The 25,093-nt window shown below is 41.9% G+C and overlaps 1 protein-coding gene across 2 annotated transcripts; it reads right to left on the bottom strand.

Annotated features, from left to right (window-relative positions):
- Nucleotides 1-92: 92 nt before the first annotated feature.
- LOC109898284 (adenylosuccinate lyase) lies at nt 93-19,154 on the bottom strand. 2 transcript variants are annotated; one of them, XM_020493199.2, is made up of 11 exons: nt 17,845-19,154; nt 15,220-15,423; nt 13,931-13,975; nt 13,667-13,746; nt 9,372-9,590; nt 9,126-9,216; nt 8,915-8,984; nt 8,297-8,535; nt 4,131-4,220; nt 1,282-1,458; nt 93-1,017 (listed from the first exon to the last, which is right to left on the bottom strand). In XM_020493199.2, exons 1-11 carry the CDS (start codon nt 18,097-18,099, stop codon nt 931-933), a joined length of 1,557 nt encoding a protein of 518 aa, XP_020348788.2. In that variant the 5' UTR covers nt 18,100-19,154; the 3' UTR covers nt 93-930. The 2 variants fall into 2 exon arrangements, with proteins under 2 accessions (XP_020348788.2, XP_031689714.1); XM_031833854.1 differs by lacking the exon at nt 17,845-19,154 and adding an exon at nt 16,066-16,088 and having other exon boundaries at nt 557-1,017.
- Between the last annotated feature and the right edge of the window lie 5,939 nt (nt 19,155-25,093).

Raw genomic sequence — 25,093 nt, forward strand, 5'->3', positions numbered from 1 at the left:
TTTTAGAATGTGTAACTATTCTACTTAGAAGAATCATAGAAGTATATTTTTGAAGGGGTTTGCTATGCAAGAGATTACGGTAACAGCGTGGCCAACAATATATATTTTTATTTACAACTACTTGCTTGCCAGTAACATACTGTACTAGCTGTGGGCTTCCTCTGCACACCTCGTTCTCACACTCCACATTACCCTTTCTTTCCATTTCAGGTACCCATTTTCTAAATATAAACTCTGTCATACATAATTCATATTGAACATCCACAAACATAGTGAAACCAAAGTATATCAAAACACAGGACTTCATATAGTCTTCTTTCTCTCCAGACTGAAAGCTGTAACAGGGCGTCTGCTGTTGAGTATTAGATCATTCAAATACAAAGCAATAAATGAGTGTAATAATGGTTCCACTGAACCAATATTATCAACTTCATATGATGACACTCTTGGTAATAAAGACTGGTGGGACAAAGGCCCTTTGATCCCAACCATTTGAAGAGGAAGCTGGGTCCTTTAGTCTAAAAGGTTTACTGTGCCTCAAATAGGTAACAAGGAATTTCATTAACAACGTTTATTTTTTGCTTAGTGAATCAAGTTAGGAAAATACAGTTTTGGAACAGTATGAAATATATAGACGTAGGGCCTGAAATATTTCAGAGATTTCATATGTATATGTTCTAACTCTGCTAGTTTCACATTACAAACTCACTGACTTCTGATTTCAGTCTTTTATTGCCGTACAGTAAAGCATGCAATGTCAGTCATGAGGTTTATTTTGGTGTGTAACCGTATGTGTTTGTTTTAGTGAGAAGGCCACTCCTAACTTGCTAAACAATATTTCCGAATTAGTTTAAATTAAGTCAGGGTTAAATTAAGGATCAGTTTTAGTATTTTGGCTAGTCGTTTTACAGGTCAGGATTGTCCCCCATTTTAGAGCTCCAGCTCGATCTTGACGTGAATCTCGGCCTTGTAAGGTTCCAGCAGAGGGCGTACCTCCTCAGAGAGAAACCTCGCCACCTGAGTGAGTGAGAGAATGAGGAGTTAGGTTGCATCAACTATAGGTACATGGAGAAAAGCTGTATAATGTAATAAATACAAAACAGCACGTGATTCTGATGCTCAACAGATTGAATGGATATTTTTGCCACCATTAAATCTGTACCAAGATCCTCAGTGTGCTGGATATTATTTTCTGTTTAACTACAGGTATTTTAAAATTATATTACAAAACTCTGAGGCAAAGTTGAGAAAAACAAAGATAACAGGTGTTCTGTATAGTACCTGTTGGGGGGCGCGGCCGATGAAGGTCTTGGGGTCCAGGATGTTGTCTAGATGGCCCAGGATAGGGGCGAAGTAGGGGTCAGCCTGGACCCTGGCCAAAAGGTCATTGTCCCCCCCCTCCTGTTTGACCACAGTTGCAGCCTGCTGGGACAACACACGGATCTTCTCGTGGCAGTCCTGGTGAAAGAACACAAATACGAGAAACTGTTACTGTGTGATTAGACAATAATAAACTGAACATAAATTACAAATGCAACATGCAACAATTTCAAAGACTTTGACTGGGAATACAGATACGCATCTATTGGCCACAGATGTAGAGTGGATCAGAAAACCAGTCAGTTTCTGGTGTGACCACCATATGCCTCATGCAGCGCAACACATCTTCGCATAGAGCTTCCCTAAGACTGTTTGTGCAGAAATTCTTCGGTTGTGCAAACCCACAGTTTTATCAGCAGTCCGGGTGGCTGGTCTCGGACGATCCCGCAGGTGAAGAAGATGAATGTGGAGGTCCTGGCTGGCGTGGTTACATGTGTTCAGCGGTTGAAACCGGTTGGACGTACGGCCAAATTCTCTAAAATGACGTTGGAGGCAGCTTTAGGTAGAACAATTAACCGTACATTTTTTGGCAACAGCTCTGGTGGACATTCCTGCAGTCAGCATGCCAATTGCATGCTCCCTCAAAACTTTAGACGTGTTATTGTGTTGTGTGACAAAACTACACATTTTAGAGTGGCCTTTTATTGTCCCCAGCACAAGGTACACCTGTGTAATGATAATTCTGTTTAATCAGCTTCTTGATATGCCACACCTGTCAGCTGGATGGATTATCTTGGCAAAGGCGAAATGCTCAATAACAGGGATGTAAACAAATTTGTGCACAAAAGTATAGAGAAATTAGCTTTTTGTGCTTATAGAATATTTCTGGGATATTTTATTTCAGCTCATGAATGACGGGATCAACACTTGTTGGGTTTATATTTTAGTTCAGTATACATGCAATCTGGGGATTAAAATGTCATTTGATTCAGTTACTGTGCTGTTTAAGAAAATAAGCACACATACAGGAGGTAGCAGTATTGTCACGGTAACAAGTATCCATTAGCCTCTATCACACACACAGTTCACAACAAAAGCACCAAACTAAAAGCATTAGGCAACAAACAGAATTTAAGGAGCACCAGAAAGAGATGCAAAAACCTGAGAAGAAATCCGAGGTTGGTCGATTTTGAATACACATTGGGATAAGGATCAAGTTGCACTTCCTAGGGCTTCCACTAGATGTCAACAGTCTTTAGAAACTTGAATGAGGCTTCTACTGTGTTGTGGAGCCGGATGGGAGCTCTTTGAGTCAGTGGTCTGGCAGAGAGCCAGGTCCTGGTCACGCGCATTTCACATTATAGCAACCTGCGTTCCATTGCTTCTCTATAGGAATTCTACGGTTGGAACGTTATTGAAGATTTATGATAACATCCTGAAGAATGATTCTATACTTAGTTTGACAAGTTTCTTCGACCTTTAATATAACTTTTTGAAGTTTTCGTCCGACGTTGGGCTGGACCTGCACAACCTTTTGGATTTGTGTACTAAACGCGCTAACAAAAGTAGCTACTTGGACATAAATAATGGACATTATCGAACAAATCAAGCATTTATTGTGTAACTGCTATTCCTGGGAGTGATCATCAAAACGTAAGGGAATATTTATAATGTTATTTCTGATTTCTGTTGACTCCAACATGGCGGATAATTTTTTTTATTTTTTGAGCACCGTCTCAGATTATTGCATGGTTTGCTTTTTCCGTACAGTTGTTTTGAAATCTGACACAGCGGTTGTATTAAGGAGAGGTATATCAATATTTCCATGTCTAAGAATTGTATTTTCATCGACATTTATAATGAGTATTTCTGTAAAATTATGTGGCTCTCTGCAATATCACTGGATGTTTTTGGAACTAGTGAACGTAGCGAGCCAATGTATACTGAGATTTTTTTATATAAATATGCACTTTATCGAACAAAACATACATATATTGTGTAACATGAAGTCCTATGAGTGTCATGTGATGAAGATCAAAGGTTAGTGATTAATTTTATCTCTATTTGTGCTTTTTGTGACTCCTCTCTTTGGCTGGAAAAATGGCAGGGTTTTTCTGTGAGTTGGTGGTCACCTAACATCGTTTGTGTTGCTTTCGCTGTAAAGCCTATTTGAAATCGGACACTTTGGTGGTATTAACAAGATTACCTTTAAAACGGTATAAGATACGTGTATGTTTGAGGAATTTTAATTATGAGATTTCTAAGAACATGACTGAACAACATCGTTTGTTATCAAACTAATAATTAGCAACCTAGGATTAGTTTAAAAAAAGGGACTCATGGTTTGTGAATTTCTCAAATGTGCATGAAATCGCACCGGAAGAAAAAAGGTCATATTTTATTAATCTTTTAATCTAGAGACGAGCCATTTTCTTTGCTGTAAAGCTGCAAGCATGCCTGTCGAGAAATGGTGCTTCATTGTTCCGCTATGTCACTCAGAGGCTACATGACAGCGAACTTGCAACTGAAAAGCCTACTCAGACTGGCCTGTGCTCTTGGTTATACCAGGTGATGAAATGACACAATGTATCAACTCTGCTCAAATGTATAAAATGCACATGTAACAGAACACTCATTGGGGTCTGCATCCCCACTCGCCACCACAGCTAAATTATATTTTTAAAACTGATGGAGGAATAAATGTGCTACACTAATTATGCAATGTGCGACTAATTATGCAACGTGGAGTCTGAGAAATACGTTCTGTTCTAATAAGTTGTGGTGTCATGCTGTACTAGAAGGGTGCGTACCTGTCTGTTGCCTCCAGCCTTCACCATAGCCATGATTATGTTCTCTGTAGCCATGAAGGGAAGCTCATGATGGATGTGTCTCTCGATCACCTGACAGAGAGAGCGAGAGGATGAGAGAAAGCGAGCGGGAAAGAGATAGATGAAAATTATTGTGACGGGAAAGGGATACATATCATTAGGGGTGTAACGATTCACCAAATCCAGGTTTCGGTACGTATTGCGGTCACAGTTTAGTTTCGGTACAGTAGGAAAATTAATGGCCAAGTTATTGTAATTAATTCTAGTTTGGGCAAAACATGCAAAACTAACCCAGGAATAGATCATATACAGTGGCAAGAAAAAGTATGTGAACCCTTTGGAATTACCTGGAATTACCTGGATTTCTACATAAATTGGTCATCAAATTTGATCTGATCTTCATCTAAATCACAACAATAGACAAAGTGTGCTTAAACTAACACACAAATTATTGTATTTTTATTGTCTATATTGAATACATAATTTATACATTCAGTGTAGGTTGGAAAAAAGTATGTGAACCCCTAGGCTAATGACTTCTCCAAAAGCTAATTGGTGTCAGCTAACCTGGAGTCCAATCAATGAGACGAGATTGGAGATGTTGGTTAGAGCTGCCTTGCCTTATAATTATTTATATATTTTTTTAAATCACCAAATTTGAGTTTTCTATTCACAAGAAGCATTGCCTGATGTGAAAAATGTCTCGAACGAAATAGATCAAGAAGACCTAAGATTGAGAATTGTTGACTTGCATAAAGTTGGAAAGGGTCAAAAAGGTAGCTCTAAAAGCCTTGATGTTTATCAGTCCACGGTAAGACAAAATGTCTATAAATGGAGAAAGTTCAGCACTGTTGCTACTCTCCCTAGGAGTGGCCGTCATGCATCGATGACTGCAAGAGCACTGCGAAGAATGCTCAATGAGGTTAAGAAGAATCCTAGTGTGTCAACTAAAGACATCCAGAAATCTCTGGAACATGCTAACATCTCTGTTGACGAGTCTACGATACGTAAAACACTAAACAAGAATGTTGTTCATGGGAGGACACCACAGAAGAAGCCACTGCTGTCCAAAAAAAGAAAGAAAAACATTGCTGCATGTCTGAAATTTACAAAAGTGCACCTGGATGTCCCACAGTGCTACTGACAAAATATTCTGTGGACAGATGAAACTAAAGTTGACTTGTTTGGAAAGAACACACAACACTATGTGGAGAAAAAAAAAAAGGCACAGCACACCAACATCAAAACCTAATCCCAACTGTAAAGTATGGTGGAGGGAGCATCATGGTTTGGGGCAGGCTTTGCTACCTCGGGGCCTGGACAGCTTGCTATCAATGACGGAAAAATGAATTCCCAAGTTTATCAAGACCTTTTTCAGGAGAATGTTAGGCTATCTGTCCGCTAATTGAAGCTCAACAGAAGTTGGGTGATGCAACAGGGCAACGACCCAAAACACAGAAGTAAATCAACAACAGAATTGCTTCAACAGAATAAAATATGCCTTATGGAGTGGCCCAGTCAGAGTCCTGACCTCAACCCGATTGAGATGCTATGGCATGACCTCGAGAGCAGTTCACACCAGACATGCCAAGAATATTGCTGAACTGAAACAGTTTTGTAAAGAGGAGTGGTCCAGAATTCCTCCAGACCATTGTGCAGGTCTGATCCGCAACTACAGAAAACATTTGGTTGAGGTTATTGCTGCCAAAGGAGGGTCAACCAGTTTTTATATTCAAGGGTTCATATACTTTTCCCACCCTGCATTGTGAATGTTTACACAGTGTGTTCAATAAAGACATGAAAACATATATGTGTTATTAGTTTAAGCAGACTGTCTATTGTGACCTAGATGAAGAATAGATCCAATTTTATGACAAAGTTATGCAGAAATACAGGTATTTCCAAATGATTCACATACTTTTTCTTGCCTCTAATGTAGAGCCCAATAAAATGGCTTTATTTTTTGCCTAATTCCGTTTTTCCAGGTTTCTGATTTTCCACTGTCAAATTCACTTTAATAGAAAAAACAACATTGGAGACATTTTCATTTTTGGGTGTAGATACCCTATCATTTAGGTGCACACCAGCAAGTGCCTTGTTTGGTTAACAGTGTTTATGTAGCACACGTGATTGCAGAGTTTGCTGAACTAATCACCACTGAATTGATGCAAATAATCAGGATATCATTCTGCCAGGTATACAGTACCTTCGGAAAGTATTCACGCCTTGACTTTTTCCACATTGTTAGGTTACAGCCTTATTCTAAAATGTATCAAATTGTTCCCCCCCCCCCCCAAATCTAGACACAATACTCCATAATGACAAAACAAAAACAGGTTTTTAGAAATGTTTGCTAACTTATTAAAAATAAACCATTCCATTCTTCTCCGCAGATCCTCTCAAGCTCTGTCAGGTTGGATGGGGAGCGTCGCTGCACAGCTATTTTCAGGTCTCTCCAAAGATATTCGATCAGGTTTAAGTCCGGGCACTGGCTGGGCCACTCAAGGACATTCAGAGACTTGTCCCGAAGCCACTCCTGCGTTGTCTTGGCTGTGTGCTGAGGGTCGTTGTCCTGTTGAGAAGGGAACCTTCGCCCCAGTCTAAAAGGTCCTGAAAGCTCTGGAGCAGGTTCTCGTCAACGATCTCTCTGTACTACGCTCCATTCATCTTTGCCTCGATCCTGACTAGTCTCCCAGTCCCTGCCCCTGCCACCAGCATGATGCCACCGTAGGGATGGTGCTAGGTTCTCTAGACGTGACGCTTGGCATTCAGGCCAAAGAGTTCAGATAAACAAGTCTTTAGGTGCCTTTTGTCAAACCCCAAGCGGGCTGTCATGTGCCTTTTACTGAGGAATGGCTTCAGTCTACCATAAAGGCCTGATTGGTGGAGTTCTGCAGAGATGGTGGTCCTTCTGGAAGGTTCTCCCATCTTCACAGAGGAACTCTAGAGCTCTGTCAGTGACAATCTGGTTCTTGGTCACCTCCCTGACCAAGGCCCTTCTCCCCGATTGCTCAGTTTGGCCAGGCGGCCAGCTCTAGAAAGAGTCTTGGTGGTTCCAAACTTATTCCATTTAAGAATGATGGAGGCAACTGTGTTCTTGGGGACCTTCAATGCTGCAGAAATATTATGGTACCCTACCCCAGATTTGTGCCTCGACACAATCCTGTTTCAGAGCTCTATTGACAATTCCTTCGACCTCATGGCTGGATTTTTGCTCTGACATGCACTGTCAACTGTGGGACCTTATATTGATAGGTGTGTGCCTTTCCAAATCATGTCCAGTCAATTGAATTTACCACAGGTGGCCTCCAATCAAGTTGTAAAAACATCTCAAGGATGATCAATGGAAACAGGATGCACCTGAGCTCAATTTCGAGTCTCATAGCAAAGGGTCTGAATACTTATGTAAATAAGGCAGTGTTTTAATTTATTTTAATACATATGCAAACATTTCTCAAAACCTGTTCTCTCTTTGTTATTATGGGGTATTGTTGAGGATTTTATTTAATCCATTTTAGAATAAGGCTGCAACGTACCAAAATATGGAAAAAGTCAAGGGGTCTGAATACTTTCCAAAGGCACTGTCCATAGATGACTTTATGGTTAACATTTCAATGAGAAGGTTTATGGGAAAGACTATCCATCTACCAGAAGACAGTTGTCATTAGCATCATTGTGTACAGCTATACACAGACAGGAGCATTCTCGCGCCATTACCTCTTCAGAAAGTTAAAGGAAAAATACAAATGACTTGTGCATTTTGGGCAAATGAATTAATGTTCTAATAAATGCAATACATTTAGTTGATTTCCTCCGAAGTTAAATACATTTTTGCGTCTACTGGGATGCCAAAATGTTGCCAAACTGGAGATTTAAATGGAGGAGGAGGAGCACTCTCTCTCCCCCACACACAACTGTTACACCCCTACATAACATACAAGACCGTTTGAGTTGAATGTTGTTCCTCTGTGATGTGCAGTTGTGTGTGCATTACTCATGAAATGACAAGGTTTAAAATGGTGGTGATAACACCTTATGAGGACAACAATGGAAATAAGCCTCCTGGTTTATTGTGTTTTTTATCCTCAATAATTTCGGTCTGGACAAGCCTACTACTTCTAATTATCTAATAAATTCAACTAATTTACCTTGGGGTAGACCACCAGGCCTTCGGTGATGTTCTGCAGGGTGCTGAGGATGATGTCAGCGGTAAGGAAAGACTCAGGGAGAGAGATTCTCCTATTGGCACTGTCATCCAGTGTTCTTTCCAGCCACTGGACAGAGGCAGTCTGGAGGGGGTCAGCGAGCAGCGCTATCAGGTGGCGGGCCAGACTACAACAACGCTCACAACGCATTGGGTTCCTCTTGTAGGGCATGGCACTGGAGCCTGGGGGAGAGGCAGTCAGAGGGACCCAGACAAGTAACAATGGGTTGGCATTTAGGAAATAACTTAAACTAGCTGTTTACTCTGAAACATCAGGATGGTTTACCAGTTGGTGCCTTAAATCAAAGTGAAATCTAGGGCTAAAACTCAATTGTATTTTATTGATTCCTCACATCCTCTCTCCTTGCCTCTTTCTCAAAGTACATTGGAGCAGAAGATCAGAGGTGAAGGTTCTTCTGATATTTTGCTCCAATCTGCTTTGAGAGGTAAAGAGAGAGGATGTGAGGAATCAAGAACATGCAAAGGAAATCAACCCTAGTTTTGGGATTAGATACCTTTATACCTGGGTAGGAAGTGGAGCAATTTCCTTCTTATGACTCACCAATCTGCTCCTTTTCAAAAGGCTCCTCAATCTCTTTAAGGTTAGCCAGCAGGCGGATGTCAGTGCAGATCTGAGGAAGAGAGTATAATATATTACCTGTGGGTCATTCCACTACTGTCAAAGACCACCAGGAGGCATTGTTTCTCAGACAGATTTGTGATTTACGGTAGTAAGAATAACAAACTGATGTCCAGTCAAATCTCATCCCAACCTTGTGGATGGTGGCTCCCATGCTGGCCAGGGGAGAGAGGGAGTCGATGTCTACCTTACGACTGTACGTCTGTCCAGTCACCATGTAAGCCCTGGGAGGAAAACATTTACAGGATTGAAGACAAATAATCACAAAAAAAAAAAAAAAAAGAAGGTATTTCAGGGATTTGCTTGTACTCAAATGACAAAACATGTGGCAAATAGGAAACTCAAGAGACTGTTGACATAAAAGTATACATTAACTCACTTTTTGAAGCCTGCCATCTCCGTGACCATTCTGTCCAGATCCTCCACCTTATCATGGTCCCCCTGGAAGAGCTGCAGAAAGCTGGCCTGGGTGCCCGTAGTACCCTTCACCCCCCGGAAACGCAGGTCTTCGCGGGCGCGCTGAAGGTTCCGCATGTCCATGGCCAGGTCCTGGAGCCACAGACATGCTCTCTTACCCACTGTGGTCAACTGGGCCGGCCTGGTAGAGTTAGGTAGGTTATATATATGAATTTATGAGAGCACGAGAGCGATAAAGATGAAAAGAAAACGAGAGAGAGATGGAAAAAAATATAAATGGTGAGAGGAGAAGAAAAGTTAAAATAAAATGTGGAGGGGAAAAATAAAGATTCATATAAAAATAAAACAGAAAGAAATATAAGGCAGAGAGATAAAATCTGAGAGGAACATAAGTGTTCATAGACAAATGGGATATATCCACAATGGCACATAGTCCATGAGCCGGGGGGGGTCGGTCAGGCTCACGTAGGCTGACAACGTCTCATAGTGATTTTATTCCACACACAGATGTATACAAAGCTCTCTCCCGCCCTCCATTTGGAGAAATCTCCTATATCCTCCTGATTCCTGCTTACAAGCAAAAACTAAAGCAGGAAGTACCAGTGACTCGCTCAATACGGAAGTTGTCAGATGACACGGATGCTACACTACAGGACTGTTTTGCTAGCACAGACTAGAATATGTTCCGGCATTCATCCAATGGCACTGAGGAGTATACCACCTAAGTCATCGCCTTCATCAATAAGTGTGTCAACGATGTTGTCCCCACAGTAACCGTACATATCCCAAACAGAAGCTATAGATTACAGGCAACATCCGCATCGAGCTAAAGGCTAGAGCTGCCACTTTCAAGGAGCAGGGCACTAATCCGGACACTTACAAAAAATCCCGCTAAGAATACTACTCGTCGGATGTAGCAGGGAATAAACTATTAAGGACTACAAAAGGGAAATCCAGATGTGAGCTGCCCAGTCACGCAAGCCTACCAGACGAGCTAAATTACTTTTATGCTTGCCTCGAGGCAAGTAAGACTGAAGCATGCATGAGAGCACCAGCTGTTCTGGATGACTGTGTGATAACGCTCTCGGTTACTGATGTGAGCAAGACCTTTAAACACATCACCATTCACAAAGACGCAGGGCCAGACAGATTACCAGGACATTTACTCAAAGCATGCGCGGACCAACTGGCAAGTGTCTTCACTGACATTTTCAATCTCTCCCTGACAGAGTCTGCAATACCTACATGTTTCAAGCAGACCACCATAGTCTCTGTGCCCAAGGAAGCGAAGGTAACCTGCCTAAATGATTACAGCCCAGTAGCACTCACGTCAGTAGCCATGTAGTACTTTGAAAGGCTGAGCATGGCTCACATCAACAGCATCCTCCTGGATACCCTAGACCCACTGTAATTCGCATACCGCCCCAACAAATCCACAGATGACGCAGTCTCAATCGCACTCCACACTGCCCTTTCCCACCTGGACAAAAGGAACACCTATGTGAGAATGCTGTTCATTGACCATAGTGCCCACGAAGCTCATCACTAAGCTAAGGTCCCTGGGACTAAACACCTCCCTCTGCAACTGGATCCTGTTCTTCCTGACAGGCCACCCCCAGGTAGGCCACAAAAAGTCTACCACGCTGATCCTCAACACTGTCGCCCCTCAGGGGTGTGTACTTAGTCCCCTCCTGTACTCCCACAACTGCGTGGCCAAAACATGACTCCAACACCATCATTAAGTATGCTGACGACACAACAGTGATTGCCCTGATCACAGACAGCGATGAGACAGACCATAGGAAGGAGGTCAGAGAACTGGCAGTGTAGTGCCAGGACAACAACCTCTCCCTCAATGTGAGCAAGACAAAGGAGCCGATCGTGGACTACAGGAAAAGGCGGGCCAAACAGGCCCCCATTAACATCGGCGGGGCTGTAGTGGAGCAGGTGGAGAGTTAAGTTCCTTGGTGTCCACATCACCAACGAACTATCATTGTCCAAACACACCAAGACAGTCGTGAAGCCCTCTTCATGACAAACCCTGCTGCTACTCGCTGTTTATTATCTATGCATAGTCACTTCACCCCTACCTACATGTATGACCTCAACTAACCTGTACCCCTGTACACGGGTGCCAGTACCCCGTTACATAGCCTCATTATTGTTATTTTATTGTGTTACTTTTTACTTTAGTTTATTTGGTAAATATTTTCTTAACTCTTCTTGAACTGCACTGTTGGTTAAGGGCTTGTAAGTAAGCATTTCACAGTAAGGTCTACACTGGTTTTATTTGGCGCATGTGACAAATAAAGTGATTTGATTTCCTTGAAAGTCCATGTAGGCCGTCATTGTAAATAAGAATATGTTAACTGACTTGCCTAGTTAAATAAAGGTAAATATATATATAATTCTATGTCCCTAGAGTTGGAAAGGTGTCAGTATACAACAATGTCAGTACACAACATGTTATATGCTCACCTTCAATTATATCATTGAAACGCTCAGATTCACAGATACCAATCTCCCCCAGGTGAACATAACCTTGACCTTTGACCTCTAGGGTACATATCACAAATACCTGTATAAATTGCTAATAAAAAGGAAACCCTGATACATTATCATCTTTGTTTGGTTCTGGTTCGGAGTGGTTCTGAAAGGACATTACCAATAGTTAATAGGATAACATTGTATATCATTTTAAAATCAGCTCACATCCATGACTATTCACTTGTACATATCCATCTTACATGCTTGAAGATAAAATATTGCAATTATTGATCATGACATCTTCAGAAATCAGCAATTCAGACAGAATTGTGGTAAGAAATGTACCCGAAAAGCTGTGAATAATCTTTATATCTGCACACTTGGCTCATTTGGTTGTGTATTCTACATCAATTAACATTTTATGATATTAGAATTATATATTAGAATTATATTTCATACAAATATGATCATGCGAAATTGATCCAATAAGACCCTATTGAGTTATTCGCCGACCATATTAGAAAAAGGCTTCTGTGGAGTTAATACTTGAATCCTGTGATGTCCCTGCATCTACAAATCTTTTTAAAAGCCTGTTCCAGCAGTGTGTGTGAAATGTGGTGCCTCCATCACATGGGCTATTTTTTTAATAATAGTTGTAGCTGGTGCTTCAAAAGTTGGTTATATTATATATAATTTGAAATGTAAATTCATGGCATTTCAGAACCACTTGTCAAACAAAGATGGAAATGTATCAGGGTTTTCTTTTTTAAGCAATTTACACAGGTAATTCTTATATGTACCCTAGGGTCAAAGGTCAAGGTTCTGTTGAACACTGTTGAATACTGACCTGATGGATAGCTGTGAAACTAAGCCTTTCAATGATATATGATTAAAGGCCATACGTGAGCAATATACAATTGTTCTATACTGACAATGTTTGTCATAGGGTAAAATCCCTATGGGGAAAATGTATGGGATGGAGGGATGAAATTAAGGAGTGATAACACAGAAAGCTACCATTGCTGTACTGCTACCACACATTTTCCAACTCTAGAGACATAGACCTTGAAAAAAATCACTGAGATCGTCAGCCCAAGCGAGTCCGACAGCCCAAATTTGAGGGTTACGCTCATGGGGACTAATATAGAAGTTATTGTTAAGTATTCCTATATTTCTGTTTTTCCACTGGTTAAATTCTGAGATTATCTACAAGTGACAGGTCAGCTGACCCTGTTGTACTGTTTCAGAGTACAGCAAGTTGGACCAGTTTTGGTGTTTTCCTTTTTCTGCTCGTCCAATGACGGTTGCTGTATGTGGAATACCACTTTCTCTGTCACCAAGCTGTTCCTTCATCTGCTGGATTCTGTGGTCGACCACAGAAGCAGGAAGGAAGAGCTTGCTGACTGTGACTAAAAAAGGAGCAGGCTCTCTCAGTAATGGAAAGTGGCAGCTTGAGTAATACAAATAAAAACTGTCACACAACCCATTTGTAATGGGGAACTTGAATAATACTTGGACATTTAATTATGTTGTTGATGTTTTATTTGTCTTTAAAGAACAGAGGAAGATTGTTATTACGGGACTATCACTCTGTCAAGAGTGTGCCTGCGCGGGAAGTTTGGTTGTTGATGGACCTAGCCTTGAGTGGAATGGCTACCTTATAGTGTGTTCATACGGTATAGTAAACTTTGTTGAACTGGAACCTTGTCGTTGTGGCATTTCGAGTTAACAGTTAGAACAGTTAGAACCTCCTGAGGTGTTCATACTTACTGGTAATGTGTGAAACCCAGGGTGGGGAGACCAGCGTATTTTTCAGCAAAGTTTGATAGTCTGTCGATCACTCTGGCCAACTATAAAGACAGAAACTTGTTTTTAGTTTACGGAAGAGATGAGGGATATACAGGATCATACTTGGCTGACTTTCTCAGACATTTTCAACACAAAGTGGCACATAACTACAGCATACTATCTGTATCTAGTGCAGGCCTGGGGGTAGTACAACTAATCCTCCCTGGTCTATAACCACTAACTTACCTTCGGCAGGAGAATGTCAAAACCGTCACGAAGCATGATCAAATCCTGAAGGGAAAAAAACCAGCAGGCATATCAGTCTTTATGCATAGAAATCTATATACACACACTAGAGGTCAACCATTTATGATTTTTCGATACCGATACCGATTATTGGAGGACCAAAAAAAGCTGATACCGATTAATCGGCCGATTTGTATATATATATTTTATATATAATGAAACATGTTCAATTTGCAAAAACCATGTTGGAGAAGAAAGTAAAAGTGCAATATGTGCCATGTAAAAAAGCTAACGTTTAAGTTCCTTGCTCAGAACATGAGAACATATGAAAGCTGGTGGTTCCTGTTAACATGCTTTTTTCGCAAATGGGCTTTTGTTAAAGTTGGCTGTCTTTGTTAGGAAGAAATGGTCTTCACACAGTTCGCAACGAGCCAGGCGGACCAAACTGCTGCATATACCCTGACTCTGTTGCACAGAACGCAAGAGAAGTGGCAGAATTTCCCTAGTTAAAATAAATTAATGTTAGCAGGCAATATTAACTAAATATGCAGGTTAAAAAATATATACTTGTGTATTGATTTTAAGAAAGGCGTTGATGTTTATGGTTAGGTACACATTGGTGCAACGACAGTGCTTTTTTCACGAATGCACTTGTTAAAAATCACCCGTTTGGTGAAGTAGGCTGTGATTCAATGATAAATTAACAGGCACCGCATCGATTATATGCAACGCAGGACAAGCTAGATAAACTAGTAATATCATCAACCATGTGTAGTTAACTAGTGATTATGTTAAGATTGATTGTTTTTTATAAAATAAGTTTAATGCTAGCTAGCACCTTACCATGGCTCTTTTCTGCACTCGCATAACAGGTAGTCAGTCTGCAACGCAGTCTCCTCGTGGAGTGCAATGTTATCGGCCATAATCGGTGTCCAAAAATGCAGATTACCGATTGTTATGAAAACTTGAAATCAGCCATTCCGATTAATCGGTCGACCGCTAAGATATACCCATGAGAAACAAACGTAACCATTAAGCACACTCATCCCAAAATAACGTGGTCCTTTTGGTCTAAAAGTAACTGTCTGCAGTCTGTTGCATGTACAATACATGGCCCAAACCCAAATTAACAACCAAGCCCTGTGCCCTTGTGGAGATCTAAGAGGATTTGATTGGTATAAGCAATATGGTGAAACTTTCACCTAGTCTACCAGAGGCTAAGTAACAATTCCTACACCTGTCAAACCATCTCAGATCTAGAGGTCTATTTGGGATTGGGCTTCTCTTACCGTGTTGTCTCCCACGTAACAGGAAGTGGCACCCAGGTGGATGATGGGAGCAGCGGTGGGGCAGCAGTGGGCGAAAGTGTGGACGTGGGCCATGACATCGTGCCTCAGCTTGCTCTCCTCCTCTGCCGCCATGGCAAAGTCGATGTCCTCAGCGTGGCTCTCCATCTCTGCTACCTGGGCTTCGGTGACGGGCAGGCCAAGAGCCTGGAGAAGGGAGAATAAGAGGACGAGATGGAGTTATAAGGAGCAGACCAATAGCCTGGAGGTCAACAGGAAGGACAAGAGGAGCAGAGAAAATTAGAGGTACCCTAGAGGCGTAGTGAAAGCACTGCAGCCTGTCATTGTAGGTTTTTAACTGATACTCTGGGATATGCATTCAGTGTAAGCGCTAGCTACTTTATCAAGTGTTCTCTGGCTTTTATTAAGCTGAAACATTGTTGCTACATTGCAGTAATTGCACATTGTATGGTACTATATAATAAAAATTGTGTCAATGGGATGTGTGGTGGAACTGTCCAGAAAGTGGGTCAACATTTTCAGATCACTTTCAAACAGATAGCTACAGGTGGTTGCTTTGCTCCGCTCCATATCTCGCACAGAAACTAGGAAAACTATTCCAGCACAATCTTCGTTATGGTAGCAGGTCTATTTAAAACCATTGAAAAATAGAATATGTTGTTCGAGTAGCAGAGCAGAGGAGTTTGTCCCTGTGTTAATGACAATAGCGAGTGACATTCCTTCCCCTTAGCCGTTAGTAACACTTAAATGTTTTTTACTTGGATCTGGATAGGTAGGCTAGAAGCAGTGCAGTGGTGGAGTTTCCACTAATAATCACATGCAACTTACATATCTGAAAACATAGAAGGGTTATTTAGGGCCAAGGACAAGGAAGGAGAGTGAAGAGCGTAAACAGGCTAGGCTAACTCTCAGGGGGTTAGTGTCCTATTACCATAACATTTTGGCCTGGCTATTTTTGACACAAACCCACCCCAGCAGATTTCAGAGAGACATTGGAGACAAACTTGCTATTTGAAATCTGACGAAACAACATTTTGTACGGGAACACTGTCTGTACATTCATTTTCATGAGGGCACAAGACTATAGTAGCGACTAGCGAGTGTGAGAAGAGACAGATTCCACCACCATAGCCCTGCTGTGTGTGTGTGTGTGTGTGTGTGTAGCTTCTAAAAGGCCCCATAGGCAGTATTTCTGTTACATCTATTTGAAATATGTATTTGAATTACTTCTGAGTATTTCGTCATTTGAATTACACTCAAATGTAGTTTGTATTTATTGTATTTTCAAAATACTGAAAATTGTATTTTCAAAATACTTTCTTTCCTATACCATTTTTGTATAGCGGTTCACATTGTGGCCCACCTTTCACCTTGGTATCAGAAGTCTGATATCACTATGGGTGTGCTAAAAGCAGCTGCTAAATTAACTAAATATACAAATTGTAACAATTGCAAAGCATGCTGAGTATTATTCTAATAGCTCTGGCCCGAAACAATACACTGTGTGCTTTGTAGTTCATTTTCACATATACATGTAGGTGATTTAGCAGACACCCTTACCAGAGTAGACTTACTCAACTAAGGTAAGTAAACGAAAACATAATACAGTCAATGTAAAACCATTACTGAGAATATTTTTGCTGTTTGGGCCAGCTACTTGCAAATATATTTGTCCAAGAATTTTGTCATTTATTTTGATACAAAATATCATAAAGATCACTGTATCTGTATTTTGTACTTTTTGCCCATAGTCTAGGCCCAGCCTATATCCTTATCTTTGTGTAGTCCATTTCCCCTCCACTAACAGATCAGATGAGCTGTTGCATGTGACAGAGGGTCTGATAGTAAGGTTCATTACAAACACACAGCCTCCCTGTAAATTAGAAGAGTTGTGGAAGTCATTTTTGTCTTTAAAAATAGCCTAGTCTTTCTCTCTTAAACAAGTATTTGCTGGACAATTCTTATCTAGGTTTCACTGTTTGCAGGTTTGTTTATCATGTGGAATAGCTGGAAATCTATATCCAGTTTCCAAATAGTGTAGGCCAACAGTGGGGTCACTGAACTAGCTGAAAGTGATTTGGAACCCTGATGTCAAGTTAAAGAGAGGCTATATTATTGAAGATAGAAGTCCTTCAGATGTATACCCCTACAGCTTTGATTGACTAGCGTAACTTACTATACCAACAATCACAGTCACTTTCCTGACTTTGCCAAAAAAACTGGGTACTGTTGATGAATAACTACATGCATTGTTACATCCACATTCCACAACCATGCATCGATACTCCACAGCTTATCACAAGACACTGCATCCTACTAGCTAGTTTGTTTGGTTTGCATCTTCTGTCTTGTAAGGCAAATACAGTAATGTTATATTCTGAAGCTGTTCATTTACTATAAGGTCCTCCTATATTTAGAGCAGGGAACTTGAGAAGGATCTCTCAAGGTCGCAAACTTAAAATATACTTCATTTTGTAGCAGAAAGTTTTTAAAAAATATGGAAAACGATAGCTAGATAGCTACTGAAACACAGACAATGACATGCATGCTCATTCACGATAACTAGCCAAGATTACAGCTAGCTAAGTGGCTAATTAGAGGCAAAACCTTTTCCGCTTTGGCCAAATAGATCCACAGTTTTCTCCACGTTGTGAATTTCTTCTTGTCACTGAAGTTATAAGCCATTTCCTTGCTGGCATATCGTGACACCAGCGGTGAACGATACTTATTAAATTCGTCTCCAAATGTGTCCATGACTGAAACGTGTGTTACAAGCCTCAGGCAGCACGCAGGTTTAACCTCATCTTCTTTGATGAGGTTTAACGGCGGTTGGCAATTCAATAAATGTTGCATTACCGCCATCTACTCGACTGGAGTACAACTCCCTTATACTTTGCTTGAAAAAATACATAAATAAACAAATACCCTACCATCTAACAACACTCACAAAAGAAATTCTATATATAATAAGAATAAATAACACAACCCTACTCGACTATTTACATCTATTTAGTCCTAACTAAGGCTGACAACCTGAAAGGATGGGACACCACCACTTAACACACCCTGTCACTCTTCTGATGTCAAGTCTCGCACACCCAAATACCTCTCTGCAGCTGCCACCACAACCTCCATTCTCTGTGACTTGATAACCATTGCTATAAATGCAAAAAAATCCAATCTTACTGAAACATATATCACTTGTTGGCCTATCCCTCTGTACTGGTACTACTCACACCACTCCTCTCAGGAAACCTCCCCCATGACCCATCTTCCTCTACATTCTTCACTGCCTCAGCATATTACAACTTATGCACTACTCTAACCCTGGAAACCTCAACCTTCCTCTCGCACACGGGACATTTCTGATCCCCAGCCCCATGGGAACCCCTACAATGAACACATACCACTACCTTCCCCAATGCTACACATTCCTTTGTCTCATGCCCTTCTTCACCCTTCTCACACCTACAAACCTCCCTCCAACACACTGCTGCCACATGCCCATAAGCTTGACACCTGTAACAGCGTAATGTATTCGGCAGAAAATCTCATACACGATAACCTAATATCACTTTGTACGGCAAAGACTCAACATCAAAACTCAAAAGAACAAGCAATGGCTCTTCTGCTTCACCACACACGCCACCCTGTCTGTGTCGCACAAAATTACAAGCATCACAAACACTGGCAATCTTCCCCTTCAGTTGGTCAACTTTTACATTTACTACTACCCCAGTAATTACTCCTTTCAACGGCACCCTTTTCTTGAGTGCAAAACAATTCCCGTTTCTTGCAATCATTCATTTACCGTGGAGCGCCTTTTCCCTCTGACCAGCAGAAACACAAACAATTATCACAAGACCACAAGACCCTAAGTGATTCCACAACACCAAACTCTGTTTTCACCCACCCTGAAACCACACACTTCAGGGTCTTCTTCTTTAAGTTTTTATTGTCGGTTTGCAACCAACTGACAGGTGCATACACTGCCACATACTGTACTGGAGTGTGAACCCGGTCACAACTTATCTATTGCGCTATATTCTCTTAGCTAACCCTTCATTTCTAATAAAATAAAATAATTTCCTACAAACCTCACTACTCCTATCACCCCCACCCAAAATACCACCCAATACCCATTCCCATCCAACCTATCTGACCGTGTCAAACAACCTCTCGCTTTCTACATCATACATTTCACAAAATAATAATACACGCTCAACCGTTTCCTGTACCATACAGCCATTACAGACTTGACTACCATGTATGCCCTTATCTCATCCTATACAACATAACTTCCTCCCTTCAGTTCCCATTACATGACACTATCTCCTGTACAGATTTCCTTGTACTGTAAAAATGTCTGCCCTCGCTACTTTCATCCCATTTTCCAATTCTTCCGAATCGATGTTTTAATTGCCCCTCTGCCCAACTGCACCTGTATATCCACCATGTCATTTTGTCACTGTTTTTTTGCTATTATATCTACTATATCATCCAACAGAACTGAATTTCACAGGAAGGCAGCAGAGAAGCAGCTGGGTCATCTAGGAGGAGGGGCCTGAAGGTCCACCATGGTGCTCTTCACTGGGGTTGACCGGCTACCTGAGGGGACGTTCGTAGAGGAGTTCATTGCAGCTGGGGAGCCCCTTCAGTGGCTGGTGGAGAGGTGTGGTAACAGATACCATGGCCTGGATAGTAACACACAGCAGAGTGGGGATGACAACACGGTGAACACACAAGTTCAGGAGCTGCTGGAGAAGGTAGAGGAGCAGGTTAAGGAAAACCATGGCTGGTATTTTGCAGTAAACTAACTGATTCTGCAAGAGGAGGAGCAGGCAAGGAAGGCGGTGGAAGAGAGGCGGATGAGAGAGGAGCGGGAGGAGAGGGAGAGGGAGAGGCAGAGGCTGCGGATGGTCGGAGGGCCTCCCAGAGGTGACCAGCTCTTATTGCCTTCACTCTTAGAAGAAAGGTTGTCCCCACGGGACAACCATTTGAAGAACCCTTTTGGATTCCATGTAAGAACCCTCCTGTGGAAAGGGTTCTAGATGGAACCCCTAAAGGGTTCTACCTGGGACCTAAAAGGGTTCTTAAAAGAGTTTTTAACAACGGTTAATTTAATAACACCGGTTAACGTTGTTACAGATTTTTGTATACTTGGCATAATAGTTCATAAAAGTTCATTAAGGTTTGAATAAATAACCTACACGTTATAAAGTTTTCTATCTCTCTCTGTCTCTCACAGAGCTGAGGGTCCTTTTGCTGGGGTGGAAAGGAGTTGTTGACACCCCCGGCTGGGACTGGTTCTCCATAAGACACACCCTGAAACACGTCAGACAGGAGTCAAAGCGAGGGGCCACCCTCCTCCGGCCTGGCCCCCACATCCTTCTCCTGGTGCTGCCCATCTTCTCCACCCTCACTTCACGCAAGAGGCGGACCCTGGAGGCCCACCTGGAGGGCCTGTTTGGTGATAGGGCGTGTCTCCACACTATGGTGCTGTTCAGCTGCGGGGATTGGCTGGGCCGAACGCCCGTCGAGGAGCACATTCAGAGGGGAGGGCGGGAGCTCCACAGGTTGTTGGAATACTGTGGGAACTATTATCACGTGGTGGACAGCAAGATGCCGGGGAAGGACACAAGGAACATCTCAGATCTGCTGGACAAAATAGAGGAAATGATCAGAGAGAACGGTGATGAGGCCTTCTTTCCAATACAGAGTGACTAGACAGTAGATGATACTGAACTGCACTCTTATTTCCCTGCTGTCATTAATTCACTTCTGGATGAAATTCAAACACTTACCGTTCAAAAGTTTGGGGTCGCTTAGAAATGTCCTTATTCTTGAAAGAAAAGAAAAAATTCTGACCATTGAAATGACATCAAATTGATCAGAAATACAATGTAGACATTGTTAATGTTGTAAATGACTATTGTACCTGGAAACGTCTACATAAGCGTACAGATGCCCATTACCAGCAACCTTCACTCGTGTGTTCCAATGGCACATTGTGTTAGCTAATCCACGTTTATCATTTTAAAAGGCTAATTGATCATGAGAAAACCCTTTTGAAATTATGTTAGCACAGCGGAAAACTGTTGTCCTGATTAAAGAAGCAATAAAACTGGCCTTCTTTAGACTTGTTGACTATCTGGAGCGTGTGGTGGTTCATTTCTTTACTATCAAATGAGGAGAGACAAACTTATCACACAAGTCAAAGTTATACTTAAACTAAATCTTTGCAATAGCAATGACTTGTCAACGATTCACCATTTCTAATGGTCCGTTGAGAGTGGTGAGACAAAAGTACAAAGGTCTTTTATAGCCAAGATACACCCCTTTCAACCTACATGACGAACAACAGATACATAGAATGGGTCACAAGGGGAGACTTTTTAAATGAGAAAGGAGTATCCTGTAGCCAGATAGCATTCGCTATAAATTATCGTTCAGTTTGGTCCCTAAGATGAGGTTCCGATCTCGTTCCTGGTACTCATAGCACAAAAACACCAACTCGACCAATGACATAAATCAATTGTCAACTCCAGACACTACCACAAACATCCCCCAAGGCCAAAGGAGGCAGGGACTGGCGCACACACATTGTGGAAACCAGTAATTGGTTCCCCAATAATCACGCCATCCCTTCACATGGTTTAGAATAGGTAAAGACACATTCACATATCAAGACAATGTTCCCTCCTGTCCTCTTCCCTTTCTGATATTCTGCATAGCACCAGGGACATGTGAAAGACAAGCCTGACCTCTCCCCTCTCTGGGCCCCAGGTGACTGAGCCCCAGGTGTCTGAGCCCCAGCTGAGGGAAGAAGCGCAACTGCCAACACCAGAGTCCGAAGGGATACATTCTAATAACAAGTATATCACATAAGCATATTACGCAGATAAGACATCTTAATAATCTATGTTACACAACTAATTCTGAATCTTCCGCCACAAGCGTCAGCAATTGTGGGTTCGATTATATGCTCAAAATGGCCAGAAACAAATAACTTTCTTCTGAAACTCATCAGTTTATTCTTGTTCTGAGAAATGAAGGCTATTCCATGCAAGAAATTGCCAAGAAACTGAAGATCTCGTACAACGCAGTGTACAGTCTTTGCCAAAAGTTTTGAGAATGACACAAATATTAATTTCCACAAAGTTTGCTGCTTCAGTGTCTTTAGATATTTTTGTCAGATGTTACTATGGAATACTGAAGTATAATTACAAGCATTTCATAAGTTTCAAAAGTTTTTATTGACAATTACATGAAGTTGATGCAAATAATCAATATTTGCAGTGTTTACCCTTCTTTTTCAAGACCTGGGCCACACTGATGGCAGCCCATTCTTGCATAATCAATGTTTGGAGTTTGTGGGTGTTTGTTCATCCACCCGCCTCGTGAGGATTGACCACAAGTTCTCAATAGGATTAAGGTCTGGGGAGTTTCCTGCCCATGGACCCAAAATATCAATGTTTTGTTCCCCGAGCCACTTAGTTATCACTTTTGCCTTATGGCAAGGTGCTCCATCATGCTGGTAAAGGCATGTTCGTCACCAAACTGTTCCTGGATGGTTGGGAGAAGTTGCTCTTGGAAGAGATGTTGGTACCATTCTTTATTCATGGCTGTGTTCTTAGGCAAAATTGTGAGTGAGCCCACTCCCTTGGCTGAGAAGCAACCCCACACATGAATGGTCTCAGGATGCTTTACTGTTGGTATGACACAGGACTGAAGGTAGCGCTCACCTTGTCTTCTCCGGACAAGCTTTTTTCCGGATGCCCCAAACTATCGGAAAGGAGATTCATCAGAGAAAATGACTTTACCCAGTCCTCAGCAGTCCAATCCCTGTACTTTTTGCAGAATATCAGTCTGTCCCTGATGTTTTTCCTGGAGAGAAGTGGCTTCTTTGCTGCCCTTCTTGATACCAGGCCATCCTCCAAAAGTCTTCGCCTCACTGTGCGTGCAGATGCACTCACACCTACCTGCCAATCCTGAGCAAGCTCTGTACTGGTGGTGCCCCGATCCAGCAGCTGAATAAACTTTAGGAGACAGTCCTGGCGCTTGCTGGACTTTCTTGGGTGCCCTGAAAGCCTTCTTTACAACAATTGAACCGCTCTCCTTGAAGTTATTGATGATCCGATAAATGGTTTATTTAGGTGCAATCTTACTGACAGCAATATCCTTGCCTGTGAAGCCCATTTTGTGCAAAGCAATGATGGCGGCACGTGTTTCCTTGCAGGTAACCATGGTTGACAGAGGAAGAACAATGATTCCAAGCACCACCCTCCTTTTGAAGCTTCCAGTTTGTTATTCGAACTCAATCAGCATGACAGAGTGATCTCCAGCTTTGTCCTCGTCAACACTCACACCTGTGTTAACGAGAGAATCACTGACATGATGTCAGCTGGTCCTTTTGTGGCAGGGCTGAAATGCAGTGGAAATGTTTTGGGGGGATTCAGTTCATTTGCATGGCAAAGAGGGACTTTGCAATTCATCTGATCACTCTTCATAACATTCTGGAGTATATGCAAATTGCCATCATACAAACTGAGGCAGCAGACTTTGTGAAAATTAATATTTGTGTCATTCTCAAAACCTTTGGCCACGACTGTACTACTCCCTTCACAGAACAGAGCAAACTCTAACCAGAATAGAAAGAAGAGTGGGAGGTCCTGGTGCACAACTGAGCAAGAGGACAAGTACATTATAGTGCCTAGTTTGTGAAACAGACACATCACAAGTCCTAAACTGGCAGCTTCATTAAATAGTACCCGCAAAACACCAGTCTCAACATCAACAGTGAAGATGCGACTCTGAGATGCTGGCCTTCTAGGCAGAATTGCAAAGACAAAGCTATATCTCAGACTGGCCAATAAAAATAAAATATTAAGATGGGCGAAAGAACAGACATTGGACAGAACAGACATTGGGCAGAGGAACTCTGCCTAGATAGAAGGCCAGCATCCCAGAGTCACCTCTTCACTGTTGACGTTGAGACTGGTGTTTTGCGGGAGACACTCTAATGTACTTGTCCTCTTGCTCAGTTGTGCACAGGGGCCTCCCACTCCTCTTTCTATCCTGGTTAGAGCCCGTTTGCTCTGTTCTGTGAAGGGAGTAGTACACAGTGTTGTACGAGATCTTCAGTTTCTTGGCAATCTTTCCAAACAAGGACATTTCTAAGTGACCCCAAACTTTTGAATGGTAGTATATGTTGTTATGATTGTTTTTGTCAAGCATTGTTTTGTTATACAGTGCATTCGGAAAGTACTCAGGCCGCTTTACTTTTCCACATTTTGTTACGTTACGGCCTTATTCTAAAATGGATGAAATAGTTTTTTCCTTCATCAATCAACACACAATACCCCATAATGACGAAGCAAATACAAGTTTTAGAAATGTTTGCAAATGTATAAAACCAAAAAACTGAAATATCGCATTTACATAAGTATTCAGACCCTTCACTCAGTGCTTTGTTGATACACCTTTGGCAGTGATTACACTCTCAAGTATTCTTGGGTATGACACTACAAGCTTGGCACACCTGTATTTGGGTAGTTTCTCCCATTCTTCTCTGCAGATCCTCTCAAGCTCTGTCAGGTTGGATGGAGAGCGTCACTGCACAGCTATTTTCAGGTCTCTCCAGAGATGTTTGATCGGGTTCAAGTCTGGGCTCTGGCTGAGCCACTCAAGGAAAATCAGAGACTTGTCACGAAGCCATTCCTGCGTTGTCTTGGTTGTGTGCTTTGGGTCATGTTGTTAGGTGAGCCTGGAGGCCCACCTGGAGGGCCTGTTTGGTGATAGGGCGTGTCTCCACACTATGGTGCTGTTCAGCTGCGGGGATTGGCTGGGCCGAACG

Source organism: Oncorhynchus kisutch, linkage group LG10, assembly GCF_002021735.2.
Source record: "Oncorhynchus kisutch isolate 150728-3 linkage group LG10, Okis_V2, whole genome shotgun sequence".
NCBI lineage: Eukaryota > Metazoa > Chordata > Actinopteri > Salmoniformes > Salmonidae > Oncorhynchus > Oncorhynchus kisutch.

What these genes read in the sequence shown, in the direction of transcription:
- LOC109898284 (XM_020493199.2), bottom strand. Translation starts at nt 18,099, where the DNA reads ATGGCGGTAATGCAACATTTATTGAATTGCCAACCGCCGTTAAACCTC. An exon ending in ATTTGGCCAAAGCGGAAAAG is followed by an intron (nt 15,424 to 17,844) that starts GTTTTGCCTCTA and finishes TCCCTTCTCCAG; the next exon opens with GCTCTTGGCCTGCCCGTCAC. An exon ending in GTTACGTGGGAGACAACACG is followed by an intron (nt 13,976 to 15,219) that starts GTAAGAGAAGCC and finishes TTTTCCCTTCAG; the next exon opens with GATTTGATCATGCTTCGTGA.